The sequence below is a fragment of the Nicotiana attenuata genome, chromosome 3 (assembly GCF_001879085.1).
Source record: "Nicotiana attenuata strain UT chromosome 3, NIATTr2, whole genome shotgun sequence".
Classification (NCBI taxonomy): domain Eukaryota; kingdom Viridiplantae; phylum Streptophyta; class Magnoliopsida; order Solanales; family Solanaceae; genus Nicotiana; species Nicotiana attenuata.
In genome coordinates this window covers 65,646,283-65,656,735 of record NC_031991.1, presented here as the reverse complement: position 1 = coordinate 65,656,735, position 10,453 = coordinate 65,646,283, and the positions used below count along the sequence as shown (strand labels likewise).

Sequence of the window (10,453 nt, the reverse complement as noted above, 5' to 3'; positions counted from 1 at the left end):
CCCGTGGTCTTGGCCGCGCCAAGTGACAAGCGCGCAGGTGCCTCTGTCGCCCCACCGATATCCCTCGCGAGCGCCATGCCGCAGGCAGAAGCCAACAGCGCCGCGCGCGCAGACCGTGATGCCAAAGACACTGCTGCTGACAACGGACCTGCTGCTGCCTTATAGAAAACTAAGTCATTTTCATTGTAAATATAGAGTAGTTTATTTCATGCACTTCCATTATGTTTCTCTAGCTTAATTAGGTCTACTCCTGTAACTTTGGTTTATCTTTTTTAAGTACTATTAGGGGGATCAAGCAATCAAAACTTTCTAGCAAGCAAGCAATTCTCTGTACTGGTGTCTCTCCCCCTCGACACCGCGTTGCTTTTCTGTAATAGCTTTCATTAATGCAATCAAGCTTTCTTTCATTCTGAATTCTCATTCTGTTCTCTCAATTGCTCTTGACATTGGTTTTCCCGTACGGCACTGACAATCTCGTCTAGCGTACGGAGGGGACCTCAGTTGGCGGACAGCAACTGAACTGACATCAGTTGCCTAGCCGTACGCGCCCTTCCAAGGAATCTCAGGAAGGCGCCGCGTATCAGTAAGCACGCGAGAATTCTAATCATTAATAGTTACTATATCTAACCAAAGAGTACTGAGCATGTACTCCATCCATCCCAATTCATGTGAAGGTGTTTGACTAGACACAGAGTGTAAGAAATAACGGAAGATTTTGAAACATATGGTCTAAAACAAACCATAAAAGTTTGTATGACTAGAAATCATCTCATTAGGGATAGAAAGAGAAATTTAAAGTTAAATTGTTACTAAATATGAAAAAAAAATATTATTCTTTTGAATGTGACCATTCGATAAAAAGCACCAAAAAAGGCATGTCTGATAGCTCCTTCACCAACATCCCTCCATTACTCCTCCAAGAATATATATATAAAATATCTCCTACCCTCCATTTTATAAAATAAATATTTATTAGTTTGTCCAAAAAAATAACATATTTATCATTTTAATTTTACTATTCATATTTCATAACATGCTTTTATATTAATCACATATATCAAAAATTATAATTTTTTTGTTTTTCAGATTTCGTGCCAGTCAAATTATGATAAATTGTACAAGAAAGTATTTCATCTGTTCTAAATTAATTGATACAATATCTTTTTAGTTTATTCCATGATATATTTTTACATTTAGAAACAAATTAAATTTAAAATTTTATTTTACCTAAATGAGATGATTTATATTCACAAAAATATCTATACTTGTTTTAGACCATAAATTTAAAATGAAAAAAATTCTTTCAGTGGCCAGTCAAAAATCAAATATATTTATAAATTATAAAAGAGGAAAAAGGGAGTTGGGGGGGAGGAGGGAGGAGGGGGGTGTGAGAATTGGTGAGGGGGCATGGGCCATAATCTTCTGAATTCCACTAACATATTCCAACAAATAAACAAATGAAAAGTTAAATTTCCAATCAAATGATCTCTAGTACTAGTCCACACTCAACTTTATTCTATGAATTCCATTATTCCTTATTTCTTTTCTTTAAAATAATATACAAAAAATTAAAGGTGGTGCCAACAATATATTATACATTATACAAATAATAGATACAACAGTTAGCTAAAAACTCCTTTATTCCAATCCTTTCAACTAAATTAGCTACAAAAAACAAATTCTTCTATAAACTATACTAAAATAAATTTCTAATCATCATCTCTTTTTTCTACCTAATTTGTTTTTCATCTTATTCCTAAAAAGCAAACCATCTTTAATGTGTCAATTCTTCAATTATTACAAGAATATATGCAAAGAGGAGAATTACGGTAGGCTGACAGTCAACATACATTTTCATGATAAATCCGTACCATCTTCGAACTATTTAAATTGAGCCGTATTTTTTGTGTTACAAGAATATATGCAACTCCGCCTGTGTGAACTAGCTTGCACAAATTGTTGGTCTAAAGCCGGGACAAAAGAAAAGAATTGCGGAGGCAGACAGTCAGCATACATTTTCGTGGTAAATCCGTATCGTCTTTAAGTTATTTAAAATTGAGGCGTGTCTTTGGTATTACAAGAATATATGCAACTCCGCTTGTACAAATTGTTGGTCTAAAGCCTGGACAAAAGAGGAGAATTGCGGTAAGCAGACAATCAACATACATTTTTATAATAAATGTGTACCGTCTTCGAACTATTTAAAATTGAGGCGTATTTTTCGTATTACAAGAATACAGTGGCGGAGCCACATTCAACCAAGGGGTGTCAAATGAGACCCCTTCGCTAGAAAATTATACTGTATTTTTAGATTATTTTATTTTATTTTATGTATATTTATTATACTCTTGATTTTTTGATGTATTTAATTTTTTATATTTTGACATTCCTTAGTAAAAATCCTGGCCCCGCCACTGAAAGAATATATACGCATTCAATGGTCCCTAATATTGGCCAAAAGCTGCATCATTTTGTTTAAAGAGTCACTCCTTTTTTTCTTTCTCTTTCACCATTTCCTTTTATCCTTTTTCTTTTTCATCATCATATCATCAGCCTGGACCAGATGTACTAGTACTGATAATTATACAGTATCGGTTTAATTGAATCTATTATTTTCGACACGAAAGGTTAATATATATATGCAAAAAATCACTAAATTTAAAAAAAATATTAAATTTTGAACATTGACGTAACTGGTAAAGTTGTTGCCATATGACCAGGAGGTCATGAGTTCGAGACGTGGAAACAACTCTTGCAGAAATGTAGGGTAAGGCTGCGTACAATAGATCCTAGTGGTCCGGCCCTTCCCCGAACACCGCACATAGCAAGAGCTTAATGCACCTGGCTGCCCTTTATTAAATTTTGAACCTATAATTTCGAAAGTGCAACAGGTTTAGTGGTAAGAACCTTAGAAGCCGATCCCGTCAAATTTAAATTCTGAATCAACCTCTGTGTGCTGTAATTATCTGAATGTTCCACCAAATGTAGGTGTCCAGAAATCTACTGTTGTTTCATGAGTTACTGGAAAAGTGCTTGAAACTGGTACCAAACATAATCCTCGACTTCTAAGATCTTGGTTTTGTCCTTCTGCATCCTCGGATTTTTTACTACTCTGCAGAATGTCCGTGTACATATTATTGGCAACTGCTATATATATTCTAAATCCTAAACCTAAGAAATTATGTAATTTTTTTTATACATACAAATATTGTTTAATCTATAAAATATAGATAACCTAATTGTGTATACATATTTTACATTATAGTAAGTAAGGGCAGCCCAATGCACTAAACTCCCGCTATGCGCGGGGTTCGAGGAAAGGCCGGACTACAAGGGTCTATTATACGCAGCCTTACTTTTCCCACAAAATGTGAATCTAATCTAACACAACTTTATCAATCATATTTCGAAAATTTTACCAAAACTTAGCTTTTTTCAAATATTAAATAAAAATAAAATCCAAATACAACAAATTCTCAGTGTCAACCACAATGATATAACAAGTAATTTTCAGTACCTGTTGATGTTGCATTGCAGATGATCCACTTTTCATGTAAGGGGCGCTTAATGCCTGTAATTTTACATAGAAAAAAACGGATAAAAAACTGTAATATTATCAGCTTTGAGCCAAATCAGTACGGTTTTCTTCACAAAGATTAAACATTAAGAATGTCGTTACACCTTTTATGTAATTTTCTTTTCTTTTTAGCTATAAATATGAGACTTTGTTCCGTATACCTAACTTAAATAAATAAGAAAAGGTTGTTTTAAAACTTACACCAATTTGATCATGGAGGAACTTTATGTATTCAATTGCTTCAGAGAGTACAGAAGCTGTATCAGTCTGGAAAAGAATAAAAGAATAAGAAAAAATCAAAATGATTGAAAAATAGTTTTTTGTTTTTGTTTTTTATGAATTCAGAGAAGTAGTGATTCTCAGTGTACCTTTCCAAAAGGTGAGACTAATTGTTGAAGTGCAGTTATTCTGTCTCCCATCTTCTCTTTTCTCACCTAAAAATGAACTAAAAAAGTTATATATTAAAAAAATATATTTCAGTGCACAAGATATTCTGCATTCACGCAGAGCCCGGGGAAAGGCGGCACCCCAAGGGTTGTGATATAGACAGCCTACCCTAATGCATGCATTAAGGGCTGCTTTCGCGACTCGAACCCGTGACGTATAGATCACATGGAGACAAATTTACAGTTGATCCAAGGTTTCCCTCCTAAGAAAGCTATATATATTCTAATAATAAATATTTCCTCCATCGGCCCGTCCCAATTTATATTACTCCCTGTGTTCCAGTTTATGTGAACCTATTTCCTTTTTGGTCCGTTCCAAAAGAATGAACCCCTTTCTAAATTTGGTAACAATTTAGCTTAAAGTTACAATTTTACCCTTAATGAGAAGCTTTTATAACCACACAAATACTCTGGGCCCCTTTTTAACTTGTTTAGCACCACAAATTCCAAAAGTCTTCATTTTTTCTTAAAGTTCGTGCCCAGTCAAACAGGTTCAAATAAATTAGAACGGAGGGAGTACGATTTTTGAGTGGACACGGAATTTAAGAAAACTCGTGAACATACCTTAAAAGCTGGCGAAGGAGATGGAGTTTCATCCCGTGGTCTTTTATTTGATATTTCACTGCTAGTTTTCTTTGACATTTTATTTATATCCCTAACCTCTCCCATATTCTGTTGCAATGAGAGAATTAACATCAATACATGTATGTATTCAATCTACCAAATGGAAAATCAAACCCTAGAATATGACATGCAAAACTAAATGTTTAAAACTATGAAATGACTCAACTTTTTGAGAATGAAATCTTCATAAATAATGAATTGCGATGAACCTAGAGCGAATTTAGCTGAATCCACTACTTTTGTTTAGCGTAACTTAGACATATAAAAAAAGAAACTTAACATGTAAATACATAATAGAATACACTTATTTTGAATCTGTTGACTCTAAATTCTGAATTCACTTTCGGTAATGAAATATTATGGTTTAGACATAACATAATTAATTAGTTGCGTACAAGTGCGTTCTGTCTAATAGTTTAAACATTAATCAGATAAGAAGTTTACACAATTTAACATGATATAGAGTGGACAACATGTCACGAGTTCAAATCTCCCTTCCAACAAAAAATCTAAAATATATGTCCATGTGTCTAAGGGAAGCCCAATGCACCAAGCTTCCGCCATGCGCGGGGTCGAGGAAAGGGCTGGACCACAAGGGTCTATTGTACGCAGCCTTACCCTTTATTTTTGGAAGAGACTATTTCCACGGCTCGGACACGTGACCTTCTAGTTACATGACAACAACTTTATCAGTTACGCCAAGGCTCCCTTCATATGTCTACGTGTCTAGCCCATGGAAAAGATGAGGCGGCATATTAAGACGTTACTTAAACTTTTAGATGAGATGATTAGATAATTCGATAGTTACCTTTGCTTTCTCATCAACTATTGGAACGGGAAGTTGAGGATGCAAATTAGAAGGAAAGAGACTTGAAGGGACATCATTATTCATGGCAGCTGCACTGGCATTCCAAAAAGGAGTATTATTTGAGAAATGCAGCTGACTGTGAGGCTGCGGCGGCAGCGATGGCGGCAGCGGCTGCTGTTCCGGCGGGGATGTTCGGAGAAACTGAGGAAATTTAGACCAAGAAGAAGTTGTTGATGAATTCATCAAATGATGATCATGAGCTGCTGATTCTTGGCTTAAACCATAATTATTTGATGGATTAATATTATAAACAAAATTCATTTGTTTATAATCATCCACTGATGAAGAATCTTCAGAATTCCCAGAATATATTTTCTGTCTATTCCAATGATTATCTTGTTGAGAATTAGATGCTTCTAGCTGATAATTATTTGTATTTGAATTTAAATCTTCTTGTTGAAGTATAGAAGAAAACCCACTCTCAGCTTTTTCACCCCTCCTGAAAATAAAAAATAAAAATAAACAAAAAACTTTAATTTGCTAGAAAAATGGAGTGTTAAAAATTACTAAAATTTCAATAAATATTAAATTTTCAATCATAGCCAATAAATTTAATGATAAACACATAAAAATATAAAACCTATATATCAAATTTAAATTCTGAATTCGTCTGTTCGAAAAACCTAATATTACTTACAATAAAGATTGGTTCCAATCATGTGGTTGAGAAGTTAGACCTAAACCCATCATTTGAAAATTATTATCTGCAGATAAAACACCTCCACCTCCGCCTCCACTTCCGCCTCCGCCACCGGAAGATTCAGACAATACTGAACCAGAATCCAAGAAAGTCCTAGGTTTGATATCCACTTGAGTTTCTGTATTCTGCCAATTACTATAGTTGCTTGACATGTTACTTACTGTAGTGGAAGCTACAGTAGGTGCACTATTCCTTGATATCGACGTATTATCCCACCAATTTCCATTTCCTAGTTGAAATTCTTCCGCCATAGTAAGGACGTTTTCAATACCGATAGCAGCTTTCTTCCCGTTTTGTCAAGTCTGAAAATCCTTTTCGCGATTTTCAAGAAGTGACAAAAAAAATAATAAAAGAGTGTAAGATTGGTACGAATCGAGTTAGAAAAATAAAGAAAAATTCTTCGTTAGTCTTGCAAAGACTATATTAGTTAGCTTGTTCGTTTCCAGACTGCTGCTACCGCTCGAACTATTACTATTAGCTCAAGTGAGAAAGAATAAGATCGGCTCAAGATAAGAGCTCAAAAAAGAAAGAAAAGTAGAGTTTATAAATTGTGATGACTCCTTGTTTTTTCCTATATTTTCTTTGGTATTGAATTCAAGATTCTTATTCTGGAACTCTCTCTTTGCTTTACACTTGGGACTTGAATTTATGGTTTTGTGGTTTTTGGCTATGTTTATAAAAGGTTTGAAATGAATTTGTTTTGATTTATGTTGCTATTTATAGTATATATGGAAGTATAAATAGGAAACTAAACTATTTGAAAATAGTGAGACTTTGAGAAATGACCAAAATTTTGATTGACTTTTTTCATGAGTGATTAGACAAATGGAAAGGGTCAATTTCTAAAGAAATTATATTGAATTCTATCCTTAGCCAAACATTGATTAATTACTTCTTGTTTTTTGTTTCTTTTTGCCTTTTTACTAGTATTATCTTTTATAGGAGTCAATAGAAGTCTTGGCTTTTCCCCCACTTTGACTCTATTATTTTCTTCAAAGTAGGAATATATTTCAGTTTTGCTTTTGTGGCCAAAAAGAAAAAATGAATTCCAAATAGATTTTGTACAGACGTCTACCATTGATAATTGAAGACAAGAGTCACTACAAAAAAATAGCCTATTTGCGGAGGGTATTTTTACCTAAGCTAGCTTACACGTAATACCCACAATAAATCTTTTTTTAGGGTTTTCCACCCGGTATCCGGTACCCACATTGGAGCCCGGTTATATCCGAATTCGAGCCCAATAGGGCCCATTCGGGGGGTAGCCCAGGGGATTTTTGTTAAAATAGCGAGAAAGAAAGACAGGATAGAAGGGGACGCCAAGGCCTGCGGACGCCTGCAGGATTATCTAAGGTCTCCACTGTTCTGAAGGCAGCAAATACGGCCCGTACGGTCCAGCACTGGGATGTGCACAAGAAGTGCAGAGTGTAGCATCAGTACAACCGACCCCATGTACTGGTAAGTGCCGAGCCTAACCTCGACGAAGTAGTGACGAGGCTACGGCGGGGCATAACAGTATATATATACAACCTGCAACAGTTTATAGTAACGGAAAAGAAATACGGAATGAAAAGTAACCAGAACTTTCATTAATGGAACACCGGACCCAACCGGTCTACTAGTATTCAGCTATAACCAATCCTTAGGGAATTTCAACATCTCAATAATAACTTCAACAGAAATAAAAGCAAAAAAAATAATAAGTGATGTGGCGTGCATCCCGATCCCACCATATAAATAATAATAATATCAATGTTCCAACAATAACGGTATCAATAAGCTCCCCTATTCCTCCTTGTTGCGGCGCGCTACCCGATCCCACATGTCCTCCCTTGTTACTCCTCAACACATATCACCCTTATTACTCCTTGTTGCGGCGTGCAACCCGATCCCACCAGACAATCACAATCCTCCTTTATTCCTCCTGTTGCGGCGTGCAGCCCGATCCCAACGTATGTATATATCAACACCAATCACAAATAACAAACACAAGGTGCTTCACAAGTTAACTCAATTTTCACAATTCTTATACTTGAACTACACAATAGAATATCGCTACGATTATGAAACTTCACTCATGAAACCAAAACAGCGAGACCAACCAACGTGCACCATAAGGCACCAATGAATCCATATAAACCAACGGGATAATAAAATGAAGCTACGAAACCAATGATACCTCAACGGAAACATCAACAACTAACATGAAACAATTAAATAACTCAATGAAGAGAACACTGTTAACATGAAGCAATTAGACATGGAACATTTGAGATCAAGTAACAATTAAGGCATGGAAATAGTTTAAGCGGGTAGCAAATAAGATAAGAAAGAGTATAATAGGAAACGGAGAGGGGAAACAAACTAAAAATGGAAATTTTGTGGCGCATAGGTACTCGTCACCACACCTATACGCCACACACATGATATTTCATTTAGCACATAAGTCGGAAATTCCTATTCCCTCAAGTCAAGGTTAGACCAAACACTTACCTCAAGCCAACGGACACATCAACACTCAACCATCACTTTCCCTCTCGATTCCACCACCAATTTACTCGTATCTAGCCATAATTAATTCAATAACATCAATAAATGCTAATTAAATCAATTCTAATGCATGAATATGAATTTCCCAATATTTTCCCCAAAAAGTCAAAACCCGACCCCGGGCCCACTTGGTCAAAACTCGAAGTTCGAACTAAAATCCGATTACCCATTCACCCACGAACTCAAATATACAATTAGTTTTGAAATTCGACCTCAAATTGAGGTCCAAATTTCCCAAATTTGAAAATCCTAATTTCTACCCAAGAACACCCAATTTCCCATGAAAAACCCTAAATTTTGAAGTGAAATCATGTAAAAGATGAATTAGATTGAAGAAGATGAGTTAGAAATCACTTACCTATGATTTGAAGAAGTTTGAGTCTTTGAAATTCGCCTAAGGATGTGTAGGGTTTGAGAGAAATGTAAAATGATGAAAAATTCCGTCTAAAATCCTACTTAACAGGTCGCAGATATCGTAATTGCGATTAGGGGTTCGCAATTGCGAATCCTTTGAAATTCTGCTACCTTCGCATTTGCAAAGGAAATGTCGCATTTGCGATAGAGGGCCTTCGCAGTTTCCGGCCCAGTGTTCGCATTTGCGATGAGGGCCTGCCTAGGCCTGGTTCGCATGTGCGACATATTGGTCGCATTTCCCAAGCCTGCTCACTTCGCAGTTGCCAAGCCTGATCTCGCAATTGCAAGATCAAAGGCCTGTGCAAAAATACTAGATGCACAGCTGAGTTTTCCAATTCCAAAACACTCCGTGGCATATCCAAAACTCACCCGAGCCCTCGGGGCTCCAAACCAAACATGCACACAAGTCTAAAAACATCATACGGACTTGTTCGTGCGATCAAATCGCCAAAATAACATCTCAAACAACGAATTTAACACCAAAACTCATGAATTTCACAAGATAGTTCAAATTTCTATTTTCTCAACCAAGGGTCCGATTTGTACCAAATCAACTCCGATTCTTACCAAATTTCACAAATATAAATATTATATTAAACCTGTACCGGGCTCCGGAACCAAAATACGGGCCCGATACCATCAAGAACACACACCATTTCATTTCCAAAAGTCTTTATATTTTCCAGCAAACAATTTTCTTTAATTTTTTTTTCTCGGGCTAGGGACCTCGGAATTCGATTCCGGGCATAAGCCCAAGTCCCATATTTTACTACGGACGCTACGGGACCGTCAAAACATGGGTCCTGGTCCGTTTACTAAAAATGTTGACCGAAGTCAACTTTAATCAATTTTAAAGGCCAAATTTAATATTTTTCTTAAATTTCACATAAAAGCTTTCCGGAATCGCGCGCGGACTGTGCATGAAAATCGAGGAGAGATACAAGGAGGTTTTTAAGGCCCCAGAACATGGAAATGGACTTTAAAACAAAAGATGACCCTTTGGGTCATCACAGATTGGAACACCAGTGCTCCAATCTCCAGTATATTATGCTGGACCGGTATATTATACTGGAACTCCAGTATATTATAATGAATTATTTTTCCGAATTTTGAACAGTGTTGTCGTTCAGATTTATCTTTATATGAAAAATGGCTAAATTTCGATTACTTTTGAAATTGTGGCTATTTTTGAATGACCACTTATAAATTTGGCTATTTTTGAATTTCATCCATACCCAGGGCTCGAACCCGATACCTCATTATTTGATGTTACA

The 10,453-nt window shown here is 36.0% G+C and overlaps 1 protein-coding gene across 4 annotated transcripts; it reads right to left on the bottom strand.

Moving 5' to 3' along the window:
- On the bottom strand, positions 1,809–6,921 carry LOC109223959 (transcription factor bHLH123-like). Of its 4 annotated transcripts, none has more exons than XR_002067675.1 (8): positions 6,153–6,921; positions 5,456–5,954; positions 4,588–4,695; positions 3,946–4,011; positions 3,779–3,844; positions 3,518–3,571; positions 2,908–3,112; positions 1,809–2,122 (listed from the first exon to the last, which is right to left on the bottom strand). XR_002067675.1 is itself a non-coding variant. In XM_019388469.1 (8 exons), exons 1-7 carry the CDS (start codon positions 6,464–6,466, stop codon positions 2,963–2,965), a joined length of 1,257 nt encoding a protein of 418 aa, XP_019244014.1. In that variant the 5' UTR covers positions 6,467–6,921; the 3' UTR covers positions 2,596–2,868; positions 2,948–2,962. The 4 variants fall into 4 exon arrangements, 3 of the variants coding, with proteins under 3 accessions (XP_019244015.1, XP_019244014.1, XP_019244013.1); XM_019388469.1 differs by lacking the exon at positions 1,809–2,122 and adding an exon at positions 2,596–2,868 and having other exon boundaries at positions 2,948–3,112; XM_019388470.1 differs by lacking the exon at positions 2,908–3,112.